General features: G+C 46.3%; 2 protein-coding genes across 3 annotated transcripts in view; one reads left to right on the forward strand and one right to left on the reverse strand.

Annotated features, from left to right (window-relative positions):
• Window positions 1–423: 423 nt before the first annotated feature.
• On the forward strand, window positions 424–22,174 carry LOC114665796 (spermatogenesis-associated protein 7-like). The gene is made up of 6 exons (XM_028820412.2): window positions 424–941; window positions 1,826–1,895; window positions 6,889–6,947; window positions 13,091–13,168; window positions 14,000–14,054; window positions 21,545–22,174. Exons 1-6 carry the CDS (start codon window positions 424–426, stop codon window positions 21,812–21,814), a joined length of 1,050 nt encoding a protein of 349 aa, XP_028676245.2. The 3' UTR covers window positions 21,815–22,174.
• Window positions 22,175–24,572: 2,398 nt separating this feature from the next.
• Window positions 24,573–25,293, reverse strand: part of cenpf (centromere protein F) — a 41,715-nt gene continuing 40,994 nt past the window's right edge. For both annotated transcript variants that reach the window (XM_028820895.2, XM_028820894.2), the window contains exon 19: window positions 24,573–24,978. In XM_028820895.2, the coding sequence (XP_028676728.2) occupies window positions 24,766–24,978 (213 nt within the window). In that variant the 3' untranslated portion in view covers window positions 24,573–24,765. The remainder of the gene's footprint in view (window positions 24,979–25,293) is intronic.

The raw sequence follows: 25,293 nt of genomic DNA on the forward strand, positions 1-25,293 counted from the left end.
ATCATCTCAAAGCTTGGATTGTGAGAGCTGGGCACGGCCATCTTAAATAGGACATCAAGTCAACCGCCGTGACAACTGTGAGCAACAGTGGCCATCACAAATCAAAATGGCATCATAATACAGTAAGGTAACAGACGGCTCATCTAAAGATAACCCCGGGGACCCTGACACAAAGACGTGACGTGAGGTCCACTAGACCACCACGGACTGAACAGAGCGAGTTAAGAAAGTGGACAGACGGACAAACGAATGAATGCATTGGCAGGCACAGATTCACAAGGCCCTGTTATCTCAGACAGGACATCTTTACAAAATTGTGGTGGGCTGCACAGGTTGGGTGGTCACCGTGTTGTTTAACGGGTGGACGACTCCATTCAGGCACGTTTACAGTATTTACTCAGGTGTGCCTCGTGCCCGCTTTCGATGTTACGCGTCTCTTCGGTATTAACGAGACGAGTCGGACAGTTCCGTCTTCACTCACTCATTGCTGTCGTTCTTTTTCAGGATGACATCACCGAAGATAAAGGTCAGCATGACGTCAACAGCACCACCAATCAGCGAAATCTTCACAAAGCTCGTGTCTCACCTCTCCGGACGTCCATCACATCGCCGGCAGGTCCAGAGGCGGCCAGCAGCTCAGCCAAAACAGTCCAAGGGGGGCTCGGCCAGGATGCCTCGAGGTCTCCGAATTACACAAGAAGTTCTTCAAGACTGTGGAAGAGCCTTGGGAAATACAAAGATGAAACGCTCTCAAAGAAAATCTATTCGACTCCGACGAAGGCAACGTACTGCGGAGATGTCCTCGATAAGCACTCGAAGTGGTTCACCCGGCGGAGTAAGCCGTTCACGCCGAGGACACTGAAGAAAGCGGCCAAGCCTTTCTTATCGAGTTACCGGTACTACACGCCGCCCAAGAGGGGCTCACCATCCCCTGCGAACAGGTGAGGTCAATGCGTTAAGGCATCAAGACCACTGGACGATTAATAATGAATGAAACATACGAGGTGGGACCCAAAAATTACCAGAATTGCTAAAAAAATAAAATGTTATTATCCTGCTTGCAGCAGCTCTCTTTGAGTCATCGTCCACAAACCCCTTGAGATGCTTCCTCCATTTCTGTCACCATGTCCCACACCCTGCTGTTGTCACCGTGTCCACGCTAGCAAGTTGTCTTCCTTTCACTCCCAAATTTAATTTCAGGAACAAAAAACAAGAGTCACAGGGAGTGAAATCTGGCAGGGGGTGCCAAGTCATAACCACTTCGCTTTTGGTTAAAAACTGGGGTCTGCCGCCATCGGTGTGAAAGGCAGCTCTGGGTGGGCCGCTGCTCTGGACGTTTTATTCCTGAGGCTTTCTTGCAGCATCAAGCTGCTGCTTAACAGTTAGTTCAGGGGGGAAACTCTTTATTAACAAGGCCGTTAATGTCGATAAAACACGATCACCGTTGTCTCGATGTTCGATAAAATCCGATGTGCTTTCCTCGATAAAACCAACAAAGTCACGCGCGTGATTACAGAATAAACGTCAGAAATACAGCACTGGGCAGACTGATTACCAAGACTGGCACCTCCTGGGGGGGCAGAGTCGATGACGGCACCTCACCCCTGTGCTATTGAGCGATTCTGCCAATTTTTGGGGTCCCCTTTGTAAATAAACAGGAAAACTAGACCTTGGATATATAAATCTACATAAAAATAAATGATACTGCGGTGTGTCAGAGTGGGAGTTGATGACGACTTCAGAAGACATTTGGGGTCCTGGGAGAAGGGGCAGACGCTGCAACTGGATGAACTCCGTGCCTCACTTTACGTTTTTCTTTCCTCAGGTCGACGGATGTCCCAGTGCTGGCTTTAGAGGAATACAGAAGTCAGGATGCCACCCAATATCAAAAACAGGTTTCTATTTTATTTATCACAAGACAGCATTAAAACCTTTTTAGAATTCCTGCGTAAATTGGCCTAAAGTGCAAACGAATATGGCGGGTGAAATAAGAAGTCAACACGTCAACATCTGGCACACATTCCCAAAGCAGCCATACACACGACGCTCAGAGCAGACATCAGCGTTCCCTCCAAAGGACGAGCAGAAGTCCAAATCTGTAAAGAGGGAAGTGCATTGGCACAGGAGGAGAGCGTTGAACGTGCTAAGAACAAACGTTAAAGCGAACGAGTTCTCCTGCCAGAGCCGGCTGAGTGCCTGCTGGTCGGTTAGAACTTCCACTCATTGAGAAAGGCTTGACCAGCTCTGACGGCAAGGCAGCGAGTGATTATTATTAAGGAAACATCTCATGATGGCTGGGGGGCAAGAGCTCACCCAAGACCCTCACAACTAGATAGCTGAGCAACTGACATGACACTGGTTAGCAGCTCCACGGGGGCCCTCATCCACACGTGGAAGGAACGTCAAACCACCCACCATTAACTGGCAACGCACAGGAACCATTGGATTTTGTGGCCATAGTTCTGTCCTAGCATGACTGGGCCTCTGTGGCCCATGAAGACATGGACATGGACCGCAGTGTGAGATGACTCTTCTCGTCCAGCCTCAGGACCTGACCTCACAAAAGCTCTCTTGTCCACAACCTCGGAGGCTGTTATGGGGGCGCCAGCTCCATATTAACGGCCCTTTGGTGACAGTCAGGTGTCCCCAAACCTTTGGCCATATAGTGGCGTCTCCCTCCCCGCCACAGCCACAAAGTCAAAGGCTGCCAGAGGACTGAATAAAGAGAAAGAAGTCACTTGAGGGTGACGTTCCAGATAATTATGGTGGTGATCATAACAGAGACCTCGTCGGGGTTTGTGACATAACACGTCTGGCAGTGGAGTCACGTAATAAAGACCTCAAAAGAAAGATAAAGAATCTAAATGAAAGCGTGAAAGCCGAATTAGCGGGAGTCTCACTGCAGGAGCAGGAAATTAAGAAGAGCCTCACTGATCAGAATGAATGTGACAACGCACAACTTCCATTACCCTTTGTCTTGGTTGGCTAACGCTAAACGTCTGCCTGGGAATATCGTCAGACTGGACGGAGAGGAGGAAGACGAGGCCTGAGAGAGGAGTTCAATATCGGTCAGAAAATACACGTCAGTTATGATCAACACTCAGCACTGAGCCGACTGTCACTTGTCACTTGGTGTTTTGCTAATTGATTCTGTCCCCACACTTTCAATTAGGACAGTGAGGGCCATCACTCACCATTGTCTACGGCTTTCAAACGCGGATGACAGCTGGGTGACGTGAGGCCTCACGGTGTCTCGTTTTGTGAGAAAAATGGACGTGGAAGTGAAAGCAGACCCAGCTGCTTAGCTCTTGGTCTGTGGCAGCACTGACATCAGGGCGCAGGTCCTCATTATGGGTCAGCCTCACTACTTTCGGGTTTAAGAGCCTCGTTTGTGGGCTCCATGCCTGTAAATGCAGTGCCGCTTATCGTCTGTTACATTCTGATTTTTTTGCACTCACTCACACGTATCTGATCTCTTTGAGGGACATGTGAACAACAAAAACACATGGAATGCCAGCGGGGTTTCAGCCACCTTCATGTGTGCCACTAAAAGATGCATTTCACTGCGTGTTGTCCTGTATAACTGTGTATGTGACAAATAAATAAAGGATTATTAAATCCAATAGGTGACGTGAACTGGGGCGCTCGAATCAGATCTGCCTTTCCCAGCTACTTCTACATCGCTGTTGAGTCGTATCTGACTATTGAAAATCAAGATGGAGGACGGCGCCAAGTCAACAAGCTAATGAAAGCCAGCAGGGTGGTTGGGGGGCCTGCGTTTTCTGTGTGAGACTCCTGCACCTTATGTGCGTATTTCTCGGAGAGAGACTCGGGACAAGTAATCGAATGTCCACCTCGACGTTGTGAAATTGACAAACCGCTGCTTTGGAGCCAAACCTTCCACGTCTCCTCCATTCTCGTGTCCTGCCCTGAAAACAAAATGAAGTTGTTACGAAGCGACTATTTCATGATTTTGTTTTTCTCGTTATTTGTTTGGGTAAATGGAATTTGCTTTTTACCAACTGCACGGGTGTTGCACTTCGGTCCTGGAGGGCCGCAGTGGCTGCAGGTTTTCATTCTCTCCATCTTCTTCATGAGTGACCAGTTTTGGTTTCTAATTCACTTCTTTTCTCGTAGTTTCAATTAACGTGACTCAGACACCCCCCCTTAATTGTCAGCCAAACAACCATGACTGGCTCGCCTGTGTCTGAAAATCAAGATAGGTGAGGGTCTCAGTAAGGCTGATCTCTCAGGTCACCAAAACATCTTGACGGTGGGCTTCGAAAAAACAGAAACATCACCAGTTTTGGCAGAAGGAGAGCAGCAACAGGCCATGGAATTCAATAACGGGCTTCGTTAACAGCAGGAATCAACTTCTCGTTAAGAGATTGGTTGGAGTTTCAGCTGCTCATCCGTCGGCTCGTTTCACGTCTCATTTCTGTTTGGCTGTCATTTAATGAGAAACGAATCAATTCAGAGGACTGAGTCCTTAAAAACGGGGGGCTATTAAAACGAAGGGAAAAGGATAATTCATTAGCACTGATTAGGAAAAGGGTTCGAATGAAAACCTGCAGCCACTGTGGCCCACCAGATCCGGAGTTTGACACCCCTGCCCTACTGTGTACGTTACATTTTTAAATTAAATTCTGGTCGTTACTGATGCCATTTTGATTGTGTTGCGACTGCTGCCATTTTCTTTATTCATCGTTGAGATGCCAGCATGGTTATTAATGGTGGAGTCATGGAGGTCGGGACCCTTATGCTAACTGCGTCCCCTTTTGACACACTTCTTCCTCCTCCGGGTTTGTGGCTATACTCCAACTTTACGTTCCTCTCACACAAATCTTTATCTCAATTCAAGTACCCCTTTGGCGCAGACCCTTGCTGGCGTCTCTTCGACTAAGATTTTTGAATATCATTTTCGCTCTTTCATTATTCCCCGCTTTGACGTTCATTTTGTCTTCACTACGTCTGTCCTCCTAATCTGCCTCCCCTGTAATGACCTTTGGTGGCATAACGAGAGTAGTTGAACCGCCGCTGCCCTGTTGGCATTCCTGGTGGTCCATAAGGTGGCATCTGCCTGATGAATTTGTTTTGGTGACTTAGTACTTGAGGATTACGCTCAGGACTCCGGCGTCTCTGCAATCTCGTATGAGGTTTGGATCGAATGTAAAGTTAGCCAAAGAACAAGTCAGGTGTGAGCCCACAGTGGACTCTGCCAACTGCAGGGTGAATGCGGCCATAGGCCCTCTGCGTCTGTCTTTAAACCCCACCAGTCGTCTTATTAATTCTAATTGTTTTTCAAAAGGCTTCACAAATGAAATGATCCTTGTGCCAAATTAATGGCCCAGCTGACTCGGCTGCCACTGCTGGGCGCGTTAATGTGCTTCACACTTCGCTCTTTAAGGCGCTCAAATTGATATTCATACGCTTGTCCGCGAGCTCATAGCTGTCATCAAAGAAATGTAAATCACAGCCAGCGAAATGCCCTCCAGTGACTTCGCTGAAGAAGGGTAATCGCCCGCGTCGAGAGAGAATCGGGAGGATGGCAGTGACTCACACCGGAACTTAAATCGGACTGAAAGTAACCCGACTGTTCACCGTTTATGTTGTAAAGATCCTCTTCATGTATCTGCTCTTGTTATTTCATATTCCATATTCATTAAGTAAGAGGCCACTAAATGCAAACATCAACCCGAAAATACAAAGGCAGACCGAGAGGGTGCCCCCTACTGGTAAAGCTGTTGGATTTTAAATGACACAGGGATGGGGGTCTGGTCCAGTCACCACCGCTGACCATCCAAGGTGTCTCTTTGTATGGAGTAATTTTCCCACAGTGCAGCCCCTCTGTGCCAGCCTTAAACGGCCCACCTCCGAAGTGTGACTGGTGTCAGGGTGCCCATCAGGCCGGTCCAACATCGAAACAGTGTGAAATAAAAACAAATTAAAGATGGCTGTAAACAACCAAAAACCAAAGGTGGTGTTTGTCCTTTAATTGAGATTACTTGGGGGGCACTGCCCAGATATCTGTGCCACCCACCCAACTCTGCCTTAGAGCCTCCATTCTTGAAGCACATTGAATTCTGAGAACTTTCAAAGGGTGAACTGCGACTGAGTTGTCTACGCCGTGTCTTTGTCTACTTTTAAGGGGGTGCTACTTGCTATACAAATCACTGCGACAACTCAGATTTGGAGGTCCCAGAGGGCACAAGCTAAGTGTTGCTGTTTCTTTTCAAAGCCTGCTGAGATCCAAGCCTGGCTGTAAATATTCATTTAAGTGTACTGGGGTGCTGCTGGAGCCTATCCGGGTGGCATTGGGTTGGTGGGCCTGTCCTTTACTCTGACACACACATTGGGTTAGTTTAAAGTCACTTAGTGCACACGTGCTTGGGATCTGGGGGGAACTCGCAAGCCCCACACCGTCAATGAGCAAACTGGCATCTGAACCCAGTGAGGGTCTCTCCCTTTACTCCTTTTAATTCCACTTTTGGTAAACATCTGATGTGTGCTGCCATGGGCATCAAAGTGGGGGCAAAAAAGGTAAGGGTTACCCAGGGCCCACTGGGTGGAGGAGGTGGGGGCCTTAAAACTTGAAAAGAAAAGGTCAAGAGGAAGGGGTCCACAGTATAAGGGCCCAGAATTCTGTGTGACACCCCCATGTGCTGCACTTCATGGGCTCACTGACTTGTGCTGTTCCTTGATAGCTCATGAAGAACATGCTGATGGAGTCCTTGATGGAAGGAACCAAAAAACAATAAAAATGGAGAGAATAATTAAAAAGTCTGTGGCCATAAACATCAATTCACTGTGTGAATAAAGAGACACAGGAGCAGAAAAAGTGTGACTTTAAGGTGAGGTAATGCTGGCTCTTGTTGGATTCCCTTACAGGACCACAGAGGAGGGCTGCGCTTTTTCACAGCATCTCAGGATCCATCTGACACTCTAAGGTAGGACACGAATTTATGGTATATAGATAGACTAGCCAACCCGTGGCACAGCATACGCCGCTATTTTAATGATTTTTAAGCAGAGGGAAAAAAATGAACATTTTCAAAATCCGTAATTTAATAATCCACCAAGAAAAGTAACATTGCAACAATGCACGCTACGAACTGACATACAATCATCGTTCAGTACGCACTGCCTGCTCATGTGCCGCCCCAACGCTTTCGTCTCTGCTACAGTCTACATGCACCTCTGAGCCACGTTGACTTTTCATTGTTCTTTGCGGTTCTGGCTGCTTTTCTATATATAATCCACCAAGTCACCCGACCATGGTAGTAGCGAGGGGGGGTGGTGTACAAAAGGCAGGGACGTAATCAGTGGGAGCGTATGACCCGCACTTACTGGGAATTCCTCGTTCGTGGGGAACAATTGCAAGCCCCGGTCTCCATCACGAATGGGGTTCAACGGCTTACCCACGTCTCTCGGCGCCGGGGAGACACACGTTCATCCATTCAGTGTAGAGTGTGTGCAGTACTGGACATCCCAAGGGCATCACAGACCTGTTAATGCTCAATCTCACGTGGCTGAAAGCCACTTGTCCCTCTAAGAAGTTGGACGCCTACCGCTTGGCGATCACGTAACTATTTAGCAGTAGGGAGTCTCATTTGTTTTCGGAATTAACTAGACAAATCGCTCCACCAACTAAGAACAGCCATGCACCACCACGCACAGAATCGAGAAAGAGCTATCAATCTGTCAATCCTCTCCGTGTCCAGGCCGGGTGAGGTTTCCCGTGTGGAGTCAAATTAAGCAAAATTTGTGTGTGGTGAGTTGTTGCGTCCGGGCACATGAGCAGGCACTGTGAACGCCTTGAGAGCGTGGGTGGACGCGTGCTTGAGTTGGTGGGCTGGGCTTTGTGAGTTGACTGACATGGCTATTTTTTGTGTATCCTATGGTTGTCTTCCGGCAGTGTGAATGCCTCGAGAGATAGGGTGTCCTTGTTTGGTGAGTTGTTGCAGTTTGTGAGTTAAAAGCTGTGATGGTTTTACACGTTGGTAACAGGGGTGGGCGGGCAGACGTTCTCGTCCCATGGTCTTAGAGTTGGTGGGTGTGGATCTGCGTTGTCGGTGGGCGTGGCTCTGTGAGTTGTCGGCGTATCCCACTGTCTTAGCGTTGGTGGGCAGGTCTCTGTGAGTTGGTGGGCGTGGCTATATCGTGTGTATCCCATGGTTGTCTTGCCTGTTCTGTCGGCTTAGTGAATTATATAGATAGATAGATAGATAGATAGATAGATAGATAGATAGATAGATAGATAGATAGATAGATAGATAGATAGATAGATAGATAGATAGATAGATAGATAGATAGATAGTGTAGTTGGTAGGATTAGATAGATAGATAGATAGATAGATAGATAGATAGATAGATAGATAGATAGATAGATAGATAGATAGATAGATAGATAGATAGTGTAGTTGGTAGGATTAGATAGATAGATAGATAGATAGATAGATAGATAGATAGATAGATAGATAGATAGATAGATAGATAGATAGTGTAGTTGGCAGGATTAGATAGATAGATAGATAGATAGATAGATAGATAGATAGATAGATAGATAGATAGATAGATAGATAGATAGATAGTGTAGTTGGCAGGATTAGATAGATAGATAGATAGATAGATAGATAGATAGATAGATAGATAGATAGATAGATAGATAGATAGATAGATAGATAGATAGATAGATAGATAGATAGATAGATAGATAGATAGATAGATAGTGTAGTTGGCAGGATTAGATAGATAGATAGATAGATAGATAGATAGATAGATAGATAGATAGATAGATAGATAGATAGATAGATAGATAGATAGATAGATAGATAGATAGATAGTGTAGTTGGTAGGATTAGATAGATAGATAGATAGATAGATAGATAGATAGATAGATAGATAGATAGATAGATAGATAGATAGATAGATAGATAGATAGATAGATAGTGTAGTTGGTAGGATTAGATAGATAGATAGATAGATAGATAGATAGATAGATAGATAGATAGATAGATAGATAGATAGATAGATAGATAGATAGATAGATAGATAGATAGATAGTGTAGTTGGCAGGATTAGATAGATAGATAGATAGATAGATAGATAGATAGATAGATAGATAGATAGATAGATAGATAGATAGATAGATAGATAGATAGATAGATAGATAGATAGTGTAGTTGGCAGGATTAGATAGATAGATAGATAGATAGATAGATAGATAGATAGATAGATAGATAGATAGATAGATAGATAGATAGTGTAGTTGGTAGGATTAGATAGATAGATAGATAGATAGATAGATAGATAGATAGATAGATAGATAGATAGATAGATAGATAGATAGATAGATAGATAGATAGATAGATAGATAGTGTAGTTGGTAGGATTAGATAGATAGATAGATAGATAGATAGATAGATAGATAGATAGATAGATAGATAGATAGATAGATAGATAGATAGATAGATAGTGTAGTTGGCAGGATTAGATAGATAGATAGATAGATAGATAGATAGATAGATAGATAGATAGATAGATAGATAGATAGATAGATAGATAGATAGATAGTGTAGTTGGCAGGATTAGATAGATAGATAGATAGATAGATAGATAGATAGATAGATAGATAGATAGATAGATAGATAGATAGATAGATAGATAGTGTAGTTGGTAGGATTAGATAGATAGATAGATAGATAGATAGATAGATAGATAGATAGATAGATAGATAGATAGATAGATAGATAGATAGATAGATAGATAGATAGTGTAGTTGGCAGGATTAGATAGATAGATAGATAGATAGATAGATAGATAGATAGATAGATAGATAGATAGATAGATAGATAGATAGATAGATAGATAGATAGATAGATAGATAGATAGATAGATAGTGTAGTTGGCAGGATTAGATAGATAGATAGATAGATAGATAGATAGATAGATAGATAGATAGATAGATAGATAGATAGATAGATAGATAGATAGATAGATAGATAGATAGATAGATAGATAGTGTAGTTGGTAGGATTAGATAGATAGATAGATAGATAGATAGATAGATAGATAGATAGATAGATAGATAGATAGATAGATAGATAGATAGATAGATAGATAGATAGATAGATAGATAGTGTAGTTGGTAGGATTAGATAGATAGATAGATAGATAGATAGATAGATAGATAGATAGATAGATAGATAGATAGATAGATAGATAGATAGATAGTGTAGTTGGTAGGATTAGATAGATAGATAGATAGATAGATAGATAGATAGATAGATAGATAGATAGATAGATAGATAGATAGATAGATAGATAGTGTAGTTGGCAGGATTAGATAGATAGATAGATAGATAGATAGATAGATAGATAGATAGATAGATAGATAGATAGATAGATAGATAGTGTAGTTGTAGGATTAGATAGATAGATAGATAGATAGATAGATAGATAGATAGATAGATAGATAGATAGATAGATAGATAGATAGATAGTGTAGTTGGCAGGATTAGATAGATAGATAGATAGATAGATAGATAGATAGATAGATAGATAGATAGATAGATAGATAGAAAACATTTTATTGGTCTCTAAGGGTCAATTAATACTTTAGAGAAGTTTCAAAAATATATTTGTATATTTGAACAAACCACAGCCCCCCAAACAGACACAAGCACTTCTGATAATTAGCGAGCTGCTGCCCTCTCTGAGTGGCACTACGATGTTGTCAGATCTGCCCCGTTGTGCCACAGGTTTACATCTAGAGCAGGTCCAGCTGGTCCTGATAGAAGTTTGTTCCTTCCAAAGCGTCCCTGGCTGAAGTCACCAGCCTTGCCAGGTCAGAATGATTCATCATTGGAGTGTCACCCTCAGAGTGCGTCATTTCTGTCGCTGAGTTAATGAACATTAAATCAGGATGATGGCTCCCGTCTCTCTAGACAGTAACGTGGATGAATTCAGTCAGCATTTCGATGTCTGGATTGTACATTTTAGTTCTAATTGCAATGTGCTTGCTTTTCTGCACCATTGCCCATTAACACAGGGGTCCAGACCCCCTTCTCTTTGTTCCATTCCATCTGATCATATCAGATGAAACCCACCCAGCATTAAAATAGTTACTGAAATTCGAAGTGCAATCCAACTCTACGCAGTACCCAAGACGGCACAGTACCAGAGCTCACTGTGGCTCACCGTGAGATGTGACATGATGTCCAAGTTACAATCCTCATTATGTGGCGGCAGGCCAGATCTAAATTCTTCCCACCTTACTTTTAAGCCCGCTGCTCCTCTGATTGTGTGTAAGATGGCAGTGCCCGCAGTGCTACCCTCTGAGAGTGGCACTCTTTAATGTACCCTGGTTTATGTTGCCCAGACTCTATAACATTCTCAGATGATGCAGATGTAAGGTGGTCTTCAGATTGTCTGCGCTCACCCGGTGACATCTCCAGGTCTCCGTTAATCTGAATGGTAGATGAGATGAGCCGATGCTCAGGTTTTCAATGGCTGCAGTAAATATTCATTTTAAAAATCCAAATGCCAGACCACAGGTAATCTTAACATTAATAATTAATAATTTAAAAAATAAAAGCTTTTCAAAAAGAAGAAAAAAGAGAGAGTAAGCTTCCATGAACGGCTGTCACCGCCGTGATGTCCAAAAGTCAAAATGAACACTCACAAGCATGAAGAGCGGCAAAGAAGTCACAACATGCTGCTAAAACGAAAGCAGAGGGCGCAAACGAGACGCGCACATGACACACGTGTCACCTTCCAGTCGCCAGTGAGACACAAGCCTTGTAAGCCAGTAGAGCCACGCCTGACATTCTTCAACTCGGTGTCAATCAGAAGCTGAGCAGCAGACCGGAGAAGGCCTCTGATGTCTGGACAGCCACCTTTTATCAACCCCAGTTATTCAGAGTCGAGACCCCAACCAATAGGGATGGCTGAGGGGGGTCACCAGGTAGCCAAACTGCCACCTCTTTGAGGTCTGGCCGGAAATCGTCGACAGACACAGAGACGTAGAGGACTGGCTGGCGTTTGAACCTGAGGCTCTGGAGTTGTGAAGCAGCAGTGCACGTGAGTCTGCGTTTGTCTAGTTTTAACGAGATTTGTGTGACCAGCGAGACACAAATACCCCAATCCGCTCTTCACCAAAAGCCATCGATTTCTTCTAATGTCGCCTGCGCTCACTCGTCTTCCCTCTGAAGGCTCCTTAGAACTTTCATAAATAGAAAAGCTGCCAGCCCCTTAGCCGTTGGTTTTGTTGGACTCCGGCCATCGTTCACGGTCTTGTTCAGCTCAGTTCCTCTCAGCTCCTATGAAGTGCCGTATCCTGCTACGACTTTCCAGGACATTAACTCCGTCTCCTAGCATTCAGAGTAAAAGCACTTAAGTGCCGAACGTGCTGTGGAGTCGGACGGTCATCAGGCCTGCCAGGTTCCTTCACGCCGAGTGTGACACTAAAACTCTGTCATCAGGCCGTCCCGACAGAGAGGCCGAGGCCAGTGAAGATTGGGCGAGCCTCTTCTTACTTTTCAGCAGCTGGCTTTATTTGTGCTGAGCCTGTGACTCTAAAGAGGGCATTGAGGGTCTGGGAGACAAAGAGAAGGTTCAGCCGCTGGCATGAAAACTGCCCTTCCTGGAGGTGACATCCCCAATGTCAAAGGATCCCTGTCTCTAGTGAACCCTCCGAATACGCATACTATGTGACCAAGTAGTGTGGTGGTCAGCAGGACTTGAGGGACCGCCCCACCACCCCCCAATCTCGAGTGACGAGGACAGACGAGCGTGGCCTGAACGCTGTGCTGTCATCCCAATTGTTCTGTTGGTCTAACGAGTGCCACATTTTTATTGATGAGCCTTTTGTGCGTTGAAAGGCTTTAACAACCAATCGATGTTTTACATTTTTTCCCATCTATTGACCTCATCTCATTGCACTAATTAATCTTACTGTCGATATTTAACTGTAATTTCTTTCTGTTTTACCCAGAAGTCTGCTTTATATAGAAAGACAAAAGGGAGAAGTTGTTTTAAAGTTGTAAGAGTCGCAAAAAGATGAAGTACAAACACCTCTGCTGTCTTGTAGGGAAGAAGAACTGCGGTATCTGGACTTCCTTGAAGACGTCACCAATGAGATTCTACTGAGAGGATGTTACTCGAACAAGTAAGTGTTCCATGTGAAACGAGACCAGAAGGGGCCTGAGACCTCCAAATACTTCACAAAAGGAAAAGGCCTCGCCCCAATGGGCCTAACCCCAAAAATAAACTCAAAATATGAGGCTGAGACCAATGACAAGCTTACGCTGTCAAAGGGGCCGTGCAGCCGTACGAGTGTCCGACTTAATCGACATGGCACTCAATTACAGAGGGCGCGGATCCCTCTAGAGAAGAAGTCTTTAAGTCGCGGGCATCTCCTCATCTGAGCTGCAAGTCTTTCCTTTCCACCCATCGTCTCTTTGAGTGGTCCAAAGATGTCGAGATGTAGAGGGGCGAGTGTGGCCGACCCTCCAAATGCAGCTCCCCAATGGCTGCAGACATTCCATGGGCCATCATCTTCAGGTGTCAACAGGTCGTTGTTTCAGCTCTGGGGTCAGCTGCCATGGCCCTCACCCACCTTTGAGGGTGGCATGGTGTGCTGCCCATGACTGATATGAACGTTTGGCTGCCATAACGACTTTGACTCTTTTGACCAGCGTCTCTTCAGGTTCATTTTTGTTCTCCCGCGGACTGACAGGCCTTTGCCGGTCCTTTGCTTTCCTCTTAACCCACCGTTGGCAGAGTCGGCCCTGCAGGGTTGTAGATGCCAGTCCTGGCCAGTAACCCATCTCGTGTGATGTTACGGCTCGTCCTGTCTGTGTCAGCTTTATTTTAAGCCATTAAGGGTGGGGGATCTGAACAAGCGAGACCTCAAGAGTGAAGCATAAGCTGCTGCTTTGAGATGTTAAGGTGAGCCTTTGGCTGATTTGCTACTCACGTCTCATTTCCTCTCTTTAAGGGTGATGGACAGCGTCTTCCAAAAGCACATGGAGCGAAGATATGACCTGAATAAGGTAGGGGTCTGAAAAGCCACGACGGTCGGCACACAAATCACCTGCTGGCTGCTTCAGAATCACCAAACAGGTCTTCTCCGCTCTCCCATTTACAGGCCGTCATTTAAGTGTCGTCTTCCCATATGCCATTGTCCTGCAAATTGTCTTCCTGTCAAGATCTACAGAGACGGGACACACAGAGGTCCTTCCAGGGATGCTTTAACTTTCATCTTTTTAAAGGAAAGAATTCATTTAAGTCTTAAAGACAATTAGGGTTAGGTGGCACAGTGGGTAAGGAGAATGGGGTCCGTGTGCTGGGCCCTCCCTGTGTGGTGTTTGCATGATCTGTGTGGGCTTCCTCCAGTTGTCTCCCGCTGCACAAAGGCCGCAGGTTACGTGAATTGGCGATGCTAAATTTGCCCGGGTGGGGGTGTGTGTTTGCCCTGCAATGGACTGGCATCCTGTCTGGGGTTAGTTCCTGCCTCGTGCCCTGTGCCTGCTGGGATAAGCGCATGTCTCTTTCGTCACAAACCCTGGTCACGACACAAAATGACAAGTTTAGGAAGCTGAGGCCTCGTTTATAAAGCTCTGCGTGGAACCAAAGGTCTGATTCATCAAACCTGACATACGCACATCTCTGTAGCTCAGCCCAAGATCTCCGGAGATGCCATGGGACACAGCCGTCCACTAGCGGTCCCGAGCGAAGACTCCTGGCTGGAAGGGCTTTGTCTCCGTCATTTACTTTTATGATGAGTTTGTCTTTCTCTTGGCCTACTGGGGCCTCCTTGGCATTACCAAGGTCTGGCGTTTAGCTCAGGAGCCACACAACTAACCAGCCCCCCAATCCCTCAGGCTTCAAGACTCCGTGAGCACAGGGGAGTCTCCTGGTCCCACCGGCCCTCCCAGGTCCTTCTTTCCCAAATTTCTTACACATGCCGCCTGGCTTTCGGTGAAACTCTCACTCGTTTCTTCTGATTTCTTTATCACAGGACTTTAACTTAATAGTTGCCAGAAGGTGGTGGCTGCATGTGGCGCTTCGTCTGATCGAGGACGCCATGTTAGGTACACACACTGCATGTCCGTCAACTGCAAATGAGCTGCTTTTAAAAAGAAATGTGGAATTTAATGAAGCGACGCCGTAGCTCTGACCGGACTGAATACGGCACCTCATCTCAGCAGCAATCGGCTATTAATGAACACGACGCATCAGAGACAAGCAGTAAGCTATTTTTGAATCAACAAGCTGTGCTCAGGAACAGGGACACAGAGAGCCTCATTATGTAATGTTGAACGCAAGGCGGACGTGAGCCTTCTCATTAAACACGCCAAGTCGTTCACAGAGACAAACAGAACACAAAGCACCAGGGGACACGTGTCTCTGCTGTTATGGAGGGCGACAGTGACGGTGGCAGTGACTGGGAAGTGGCATTAGCCAGGGGGTCTCAGCCTCCTTCTGTCAAGGTGATTCTCAGGGGGCACTGTAGCCTCTAGGTTTTGGCCATATCTGGGGACGCCATGATGGTTTCTAAAGGTCCTGTCACATTACTCGACTTTCAGCCGTAGACTTCATTTACATAATCTAAGAAAAGTTGCCACCCATTTTTCCTATCAATGGGAGGATTACTGAACATATTGGGGTTTGACATCTGACCCGCCCACAAGAAGCCCCGCCTGTATCAGACTCCACCCATCCCATAACCTTCAGCAAGGGGAGAATTACAGAACATGGGAAGGCTTTGACATCTCAGCCCACCGACATGAATCCCCACCCATATCAGACCCCATCCATCCTTTGTTCTTCAACAAGGGGAGTCTTACCGGATACAGGAGGAGTTTGACATCCAACCCCTCCCATATTAGACTCCATCCATCATATGATGTGCAGTAAGGTCAGGGTTACGGCATTCAACCCCTCCCACATTAGTCCTGCTCCATCTGACCCCACCCCATCACATGTTCTGTAGGAAGTGGAGGATTAATGAACATGGGAGGGGTCTGACATCTGACTCGCCCACACCAGTCCCCACCCACATCAGACTCCACCCATCTTATGTTCTGCAGCAAGGGGAGGAATATTAAACGCGGGAAGGGTCTGGTATCTGACCCCGCCCACACCAGTCTCCGCCCCATCCTGCATTCTGTTAATTTAGCAGTCCTGCCATGAATGCCTGTGGGTGTGCGTAGGTGTGCCCTGTAGTGGACTGGCACCACACCCATGGTTTTGGCGACATGAGACCCTATGACTGAGTTAGTGGATTCGATTTTGGATGGATGGAAGGAACGGGCACATTGGGCTCACTTTACAGATGCCAGCTGCTGCCAAAGTGTCAGAAAGTCTCTGAAAGAAGTTGTGGAGGAGGACGCACGGAGTTGTGCCCGGTAAATGTTGCTGCCACCCTTTGATAGCTTAATTGGCCACTTATCCGAGGTTTTCTCTTTCCTATTTTTCCCCGTCTGACTTTTCTTTTTGCAAAAGCATATGGTGAATCTCTGCAGAGCTCTTGGCACCTCCGTCACGTGAAGTCGGCGCCAGTCTGGAAATTCTGAATAACAATTAGACCGTCGTTAGGGGAATAAAAGAAAAGATAAGCCAACGTACGGAGACTGGCACACTGGGGAAGGCGGCTTTTGTAATCGCACTGAACAGCTTCAGTATAAAATGAGATTATATGGCAAATGAAATAAAAAGAACGAGAATTGGGGGGTTGTGCTGAGCCCACCTGTGCTGTGGATGCATGGCACGACTGATTTAAAGATTAATGGTAACTAGCCTGGGGCAGACTGGCAGGGCCCAGCGAATGTGTGAATGGTCTGGACTCGCATGTCAGCCGTTCAGTCGATTGAAATCCAATGAGAAACACAGCGCAGCAGGTGGCCGAGTCTAAACTGGCATCACCATCTCCCAGAGACTGGCACTACATTCGGGTTAGATTTGCTCTGCAGCACGACGCCCGATTCCCACCTTGTGTGGTCATGTTGACTGTCCCGAGTCCTTGCCAAGCTCTGTCCCTGCCCTGTGCCCAACAGAGCTCCATCTGACTCCACTCCTGCCACATGTCGTTTATGACTGGCATTTGACGTTCAACAGACGGACATTTAAGGTGTGCAGTGTGGCTGACTGGTACAAGGCCGCCAGTTCAGTCTCCACCTCAGGCTTACTGAGTGAGCTGTCCACCTCATAGTGACCAAGCCGGCCGAGCCCCTGGTGCTGACCACATCAGTGCTGACCTGACCAGTTAGAACGCCATGGCAGGCAGTGAAGTGCACCAGTTTATAGAGCAACTCCATAACAGAAGGCGCTATATAATATATCTTGGGGTGCCACCCACAACGAGCCGTGTCACCTTCAGGCAGCTGCACCTTGTCAAGACTGTCACTTCAGGTGCTCCAATGGCTCCGTACTTTCAAAGAGCTGCAAAAGGCGCTATAACAGACCTCAAGGCTGCTGACTCAGTTTGGCATGGAGAGATGATGCCCGTAGAACGACTGCATTGCAACGGCCACAACGCCACATTTCCCGAGAGTGAAGACTTTGCCAGGAATTCCTGAAGTGCTCGCTTTGCGGAATCCGCAGTTCAAGTGCGTCTCCCACCTAAAGGTTAATTACGACTTGAGTACGTTGTCTTCTGCTGCTGAGGATCCATCGTTGTCAGCTGACGAGGCCTCAGTCGTGACGATGCAGGAGAACGGTTGCTATAGAAACAGAACAGAAGGGCTGCAGATGGAAAGAAGAAACGGCGTTTAAGGAGAAGACACCCGGAATGTCCGTTCCAGCACCTGTTGGCAGCCGTGATGAACACCTAACGTCACGGTCCTGCTGCCATCAGAATAAGGAGATGGCACGGGCACCTCCCAGGACTGGGCTCTAAACCACCCACCAGAAACTGACTGGGCCTCCTACTGCCTGGCAGAAGAAAAGTGGGCACAGAGTGGCTGGCATCATGGCCGGGATGGATGGTTCCGTCCTTGTCCGGCTGGAGAGCTTTAATGAAGGACGGATGTAGGGAAGTGACCCCCGAGGGCCTTGTGCACCCCCAAGTAGCCGCTGTGCCAGCTCTCCCATGTGCAGAGATGACCAGTTATAACGGCCTTATGCTGCAGTCTTCAGAGCTTCCACCCCTGCATTATGTATGGTGCCCTTCTACAGCAAACCTCAGCCACAATCGTTTCCATTTATCAGGCCAAATGGCACACTGAGGGGCACACACGGAGGCAGCAGCGAGCTTAGGTGTTCATTGCCCATATAAAGGAAGTCCTCAGGGCAGAGTGACAAAGCAGAGAGGAAGACCATCAATGTGAAGCACCAAGTCACTCAAATCTGACAGGACCCCTGGTGTCCCAGTCTGACCAGCCTGTTGCCGTGTGGAAATCAGTCTGATGCTCCCTGAACAAAAATTGCGTTAAAGGAAGGCCGATTTGATTTTAATAAAAAATCACCATAGTTTGTAGTTCTGTCTTATCACAGACAGTTGGTATGAAACATTTAAACAGCCATTAAAATTACAAAAGTACTCAAAGATGAGCGTCGGCCAAAATCTGCAGACTCCTAGGCTCACTCAGCACTTTGCACTTGAAAGTCCTGCCATCTAGTGGACAAAAGATGATCAACACACAAAGATGACACTGGCCCCATTTTCCAGAGCTAAGGAGTCGAGTTCTGGACTACTGGGAACAGAAGCCCATCCTGGCAAGCGCAGGCACAAAGCAGGAGCCAACCCTGGCCAGGGTGCCAATCTGTTGCAGGCCACCTGTATGGAGGAAAGTCATGTAGACACTGGGAGAGGTCCACAAGGCAGGGACAGCAGAGCCTCGGTGGGTACCCGCGACTGGCACAACACAGCTCTGTTACATGACACGACTTTTCCTGGGATTTTCACTCGTAGCCGTCATTGACATCATGTGAGCGAATCAGAGCGGGGGGTTGTGTGCTCTCGTGACATCCCCAACGACTCACTCCAACCAGTTACGACAGGTTTGGGGCAGCTGCTCTGTGTGCAGGAGAGCTGAGAACCAATGAGTGCTCATCTGGAAGGACGACACAAGCGGCGACGAGGACTAAGGAGCACAAGGTGCTGTGGACGTCACAAACAGATGTGAAGCTCCTCTGTCTGATGTCTCGTGTTTTACATAATGTAGCAGAATGGAAAGAAAAAGAAAAGCAAGGACCAAGATGGCAGATGAACTCGCGGTAGCAGTTAACCCTTTGTACAGTCAGGCAGCATGAGATCGGCTGTCAGAGAAAACAGCGAGCTGGAAAGTCGTAGGGCAGTCGTGTAATCTGAGGTTTAGCTTGATGTGGTCCGGCGACAAGATCGGCTAAATAGGAGCTACCTGATGCCTAGAAGTCACGTAATGTACAATACATGCAAACATAAACTGAATGTGCGTATCACAGGTCTGTCTGTGTCACGTAAGCACGTCAGACATCACTTTGGATTTCTTCACAAATTCCAATTCGGGCATCGAGAGCTGGTAGCGTAGGACTTTGTGGAAAGGGAATGGGGTTAGAATTCCAAAAATACAAAAGCCATACACTAAAAAAGGATAGCAGGAGAAAACTGCAAAATGTTCAAAATTGTGTCAGATACGTGTGCTTTGGGGACACCTTCAGGGCTCCGCCAAGATAAGCAGCACCACTCCACACCAAGAGGGGGCACGGCTGCCAGCTCCATCTCCCTTTTCTTTCCCAGTCTTGCTGACTGATGTCACTTCCTCAACTTCTCGGTAAACTCCGCCCCTTCTGCGGTGGTCCATACTTGACAGTCAGAGACGAGCTTTGGCCGTTCATTTTTGGACCCTCCATTGACAGAGGTGGGCCTCCTTACTGCACAGTCTTCACCAAATGCCAACAGATTGCTACATTTGCCTGATTAGATTTTCTTAATCTTTCCGTTTTTTTACTATTAAAAAGGGTCTCACCGAGGAGGTACCCCAACTCCATCTCTGTCCTGTTGACAAGGGTCTAGCGGCCGACCTCTGCAGCTCCACGATTCCAGCCAATTGCATTGCACGTTTCTGTCACACGGTTTTCTTGTCATTATGTGTGTCAGGTAACCGTCTCCTGACCCTAACCTTAACGACAGCATAGCTGGGCGTATCGCGGTACACCGCCGACGGTAAATGCGTCGGAGCGGAGCTCTGGAGGTCTGCAGCAAGACTCCATTGGTCCTTTTTGTTAATCCCACAACATGAAACACGAAACAAAGACGCAACGTCACCCTGTGCCTCTCCCTTTGCTTTCCACCTCCACAACACTGCAGTCACGTTGAGCAAGCCGAGTCGTCTTCCTCACCGAAGTGCATTGTAAATGTGCGGGAGTTGGCGCTGCCCTCCCAAAAATCAATGAGATCTCCTGTGGTAATGGATGAAGTCTACCTGGCCTGGGGCATGATGGTATAGTACCGATCACCATGAGCCCACCTGCTTTCATTTGAACTCGTACCCTGATTTTATACTAAATAAATGAAGTAGACTTCATAGCGGAGGGTCACTCTGACATCACGGGCAGCCCAACTCACCAATTTGCGTTGCAGCAGAAAATCGTTTCACGAAAATGTAAAACCAGTGAGGTGCATCACAGACTGCTAAAGCCCGGCCTGCTGTCGTTGTCAATGCGTCGTTACAATGTCCACAGGCGCCTCTTAAAAATGTCAACAGCACGCGGGGACTCCGAATGACCCGTTCAGTTCGTGCCTCCATTGTTTCATGTTTTATTTAGAGGGAGAGAAGAGAGAATGAGCTGGCATGGCAGGCCGCTGCTCCCGCGCTGGCAGTCTGAGAAGAGTGTTCAATTATGAACGAAGCACAGGATGTTCTGACACTTGAGCCGATGTGATTAGAAAGGACGAGAGATGATTAAAGGAGACAGAGAGGCAACGGCCGGGGAGCCAACGGCGACAAGAAAAACGGCATGTAGAACACGAGCAACATCGCAAGGAGCACAGCGTAGGATTATTGGTGGGAAGACGGTGGCAAAGCTTCAGAGAAATACGGAATTAGTCAGGCTGTGACATGTCATCGTATTGAGTTGGGGTCCCTCAGAGTGGCAGGTTCACATCTCGGGCCTGGAGAAAAGCCCTGCGGTACTTGGGAGGTCCTCTTTAATACTCGAGTGGGTGCTGCACACTGAAATCTTAATCTGGAACTACAGAATAAAGTGGCAATGGAGAACACAACACCAGGGCTGTGGCTGCCGGAGTCGTAAACAATTATCGGGCTACCTCGTCCGCACTCAGCGTCTTTTGCCATCCACACTCATTTTCGACCAGGCGTCTCAATAATTTTGCAAGGCTCCCTTGGATGACTGCAGTATAAAGAGGAGAGAAGAAAAATAAATAAATCAAACATTTCCAATACGCTCACAACATACACGAGAGAAATATCAGAATGACAGGAGAGAACAATCAAATGAGAAAAGAGTCACCGAGTTTGTGGAAAATGTTAACCCATTTGTAGAGAATGTTGAGAATTGCAGCCTAACTGTTTTGCTTTCTTTCCTACCTTTCTTTCAGGTGCGGATGAGGACCATCCTGCAGCATCTCGCTCATGACATCACCTACAGCAGCAACCTCCTCGACTTCTCCATAAGCTACACGGGTGAACGTCGCGAAGGCCTTCCACTGACAGGCTCGGCCTCAGAAGCCTTAAGGAGTCAATTCCTGAAAAACACAAGAGACGACAAAGGACAGGAGGCCGAAATCTCTGAGTTAAGGGAAACAAATTCGAGGGACGCGGAAGTTGATAACTTGAGGGCGACGTTCACAAAGGCGTTGCACGTTTAACGTTAACATCAGAAACCAGAAATAGCCAATCCCACGATTTAGGGGAAGTAAATATTTAATGGAAAGTTTGTCACGAATGATGGGAAATCTTTTCAGGTGGAAACGTGGAAATGGATTTAGTGGCACATCAAACATTCATGGCACTTTTCCTTGATATTTTGTCACAGCACAATGATCCGCGTTCATCCATTTCCGAAGCTGGTCACTGGAAGATTAGATTTTAGAGCAAAGCATAGAGGAGGCGTTTCTAGAGGTTTATAGATTGAAGAAAACATTTAACACCAAAGTCCAATGTGTTAAAATCAATTGACCGGTGTACGGCATTGAATGGAGATTTAGAACGAATGAAAATGTCCTTAATAAACGCATTGGATTGGTTTGTCTAACTTTGTATGTTTACTTCAGTTGCTTTGTTTAGTGATTACAGTTTATGAATTTGTGCACAAAAATCTCTTACAATTACAGAAGTGCCCGAGTCTGGGGGACATGGCCCACCCCTCGACGACTGTAATAAACCCTGAATGTGAATGACTTGACGTCCCACTGGGCTCAGCGTGTATGTCAGCTGCTTGAGACGCCAAGGAAAGGTGGCTGTGCAAGTGGAGACTCCAACGTTTATCAAACGTGAACGGCTTGGGCACACCTCTAGCGTTACAGCAGATTTCAGTGAGAACGCTCATCAATGTCAAAGCCATCTACAAGCCAGTTCTGCAATATTCCAGTTGCTAGTAAATGTCTGGGAGATCTTTGGAATTCCTCACGTTTCTGCATTCTTCTCCCCTCATTGTTTCCAGCCCGGACTGCAAGTGTCCAAATGATGTGCTTGGTGTTGAAGACATCCGGTTAGTTTTAGCAGATTGCGTATGTTGTGGAGTGAAAAGAAACCGTGAGGAGAATCAGGCGAGATTTCAACCATTTTACCTTCGGAAATGCAGGTAATTAATTCAGTAATTCAGTAAGCCTCCTACTTTATTTAGCTTACCTTTCTCTGTTTTATTAGGCGGTCTTCGGCCACAAGACTTATATCAAGGTAACTGAAGCCCACTGGTTTTAAGAAACAGAATAAGACAAGGATTATAGAAATAGGATAACTGAGTGTGCTGCAGATATACTGCACATTGACACACACAGACGTGACAGATGAACACGTAACACTGAAAGGCTCGCTGTTTACTGGGGATCTGATTTATCGGGACACACATAGTTTTACGATGCCAGCTCTCTGACGTTGGGTGGAGTTGTTGCTGCTCCGGGCTCAAGTGCGTTGGACTGCACTCTCTTTGTCTGCGGCGTGCAGTGCTTTCCTCAGTTAGGCCATTTGTTGTATTGTCTAAAACGTCATAAGGAAAAGTGGAACGGTTTCTGGCACGAGAATCTAGATGCAGATGTTCCCTTCTTGAAGCACTGGCTGCTTTTCAGTCCTCAGAACTGGCTCAGTGATGGGCTTGGCAGGCTGGATCTCGGCTTTCAGGTTCACGAAGTGAAGAAGAGATGTTCAGCCATTTTGGAGATGGAGCTGAGGACTGACCTCTGAGCTTCCTCCAAATTCCCCAGAGAATCTCCTGATGGAGGAAGCGGTTTGGACTGAAGTTGGTACCTCCTCACAGGCGAGTTCTTCTGTCTAGTATCGATGTGCAGCTTGTTCTTCAGGCTTCTTGCTAACGATGTCTGCTGAGAGGCCACTTCACCTCTGAGATCAGATAAAGTCCAGGCAGAGCCTGCTACAAGCTGAAGTCCAACTGCTTCGTTTGAAATGCATGTGAGGGTTCTGTGCAGCCATGTTTTGTCTGTTAAATCTGCTGCCTCAACAGGCCTGGTGTGCCAGCATAGCCCTGCAGAATGGGCAATGCACACATTGTCTTGTATTGGGGTCCCCACTGAACACCAACAAAACTTATAAACCAAAGGAAAACAAAAAGGAACAACAAATCAAGTTGGCTGGGGTCGTACTGGTGAACCAGTTTAAACTACTTGTGTGTGCCGTCCGCCTCCAGCAGCTGTGGTCTGATGAATGAATGCGTCAGATGTATAATATGCACGGTGTACACAATTAATAATTAAAAATTAAACCATGTTTGCAGTTATTTTAGGGGCAACGGAAGGACATTTCACTCAGGTATATATGAATTTCCACTATGCATGAGCATGAGTTTACTGCATTAGTACACCTTGAAAAAAGGAAATACAAGTCGGGCCAGACTTCCTCTCCTGGTCCCTGTTCTCATCGGAGGTCTGAGCTGCCCAGCATTGTGCCCTTATTCTTGTAGGGGCAGTTAGCTGCAGTTTTCACCCACCACCACTGCCAGTTATCAGTACATGAAGCAGCTCCACAGCGCACTTCACTCTGTGACACTAATCAACATTTTCAAAGGTCAAGAGAACCACAAGTTCTAGGAACTCTGATGGCAGAGACATATCCGTGACATTAGGCTTCTGCTGGACACTATGCGTCACCTGTTAGCAAAGCCAAGCCAGTTAGGAGATCAGATGTGACACCCAGGGACTTTCATTACCAGTGAAAACTGCCAGCCGTCACATTTGGCCCCCTGCCACTTTGGTCCAGGGGGTCCAGCAGTGGGATGGCACTGGTGACAAAATGTCTGCTGCACTGAAGTCCGAGTAAGACCAATTCTGCATAATACTTAGGATGACACAGAAGGCTTTGTCATTAGATTCTGAACATTTTACTAAACATTTAACAATAGTTAACAATATTAGACATTTGAAACAAAAATGTAAGGCATTTTAAAAAAAACAAAAATCAAAGCCTTACACATATATAAACAATAAAAACATTGACATAAATTTAACAATAAACGTAAGTTGTAAAACTGTACAAAAATAAAATAAGGGTTTTAAGTCAAATATGCATTGTATGAAACAGATATACATAACAAATATAACGGGAGACACAAAGAACTTTCACAACAGTAACAAAGACCCCTCCCTAATTATTGTACTTGGCAGTTCTCGTCCTCTTTTGGGGACCTCGCTAGGTCACGGAGCCTTTGTCGCTGCTCTGGAGATTTCCTTAGGCTCAGGGATCGTCGCTTTGTCCGGGCATCCGTCTCGCCTTTTGGGCTCTCAAAGGTGTGTGCTTTGGGGCTGTTAGTTATGGCCGTCAGCAGCTTTCCAGATTTAGGTGCCACCTGATCGGGATGTTTCTGACAAGGAAAGTAAAAAATAAAAGTGAAACAAGTGCCACAGTTGTTGTCATTATTAACAGAGTAATATGAATTATACAATTAGTGTGTAAACGTTTCCTAAATTATTCAATACTTCAGTTATGGAAACCCTGAAATCACAAAGCTGAATGTAGAAAGACATTCTCAAACCTGCCAAATATATAATTTGGGGTGACTGCGGGTTAGGAGTCAGCATCAAGTTAGGGGTAGGGTTAGAGGAAACAGCACACCGACGCTTAGACAGGACCAGTTAAGAAGAGACACACTCACTCACACACACACACACACCTCTTT

Source organism: Erpetoichthys calabaricus, chromosome 15 (genome assembly GCF_900747795.2).
Source record: "Erpetoichthys calabaricus chromosome 15, fErpCal1.3, whole genome shotgun sequence".
In the NCBI taxonomy this organism is placed as follows: domain Eukaryota; kingdom Metazoa; phylum Chordata; class Cladistia; order Polypteriformes; family Polypteridae; genus Erpetoichthys; species Erpetoichthys calabaricus.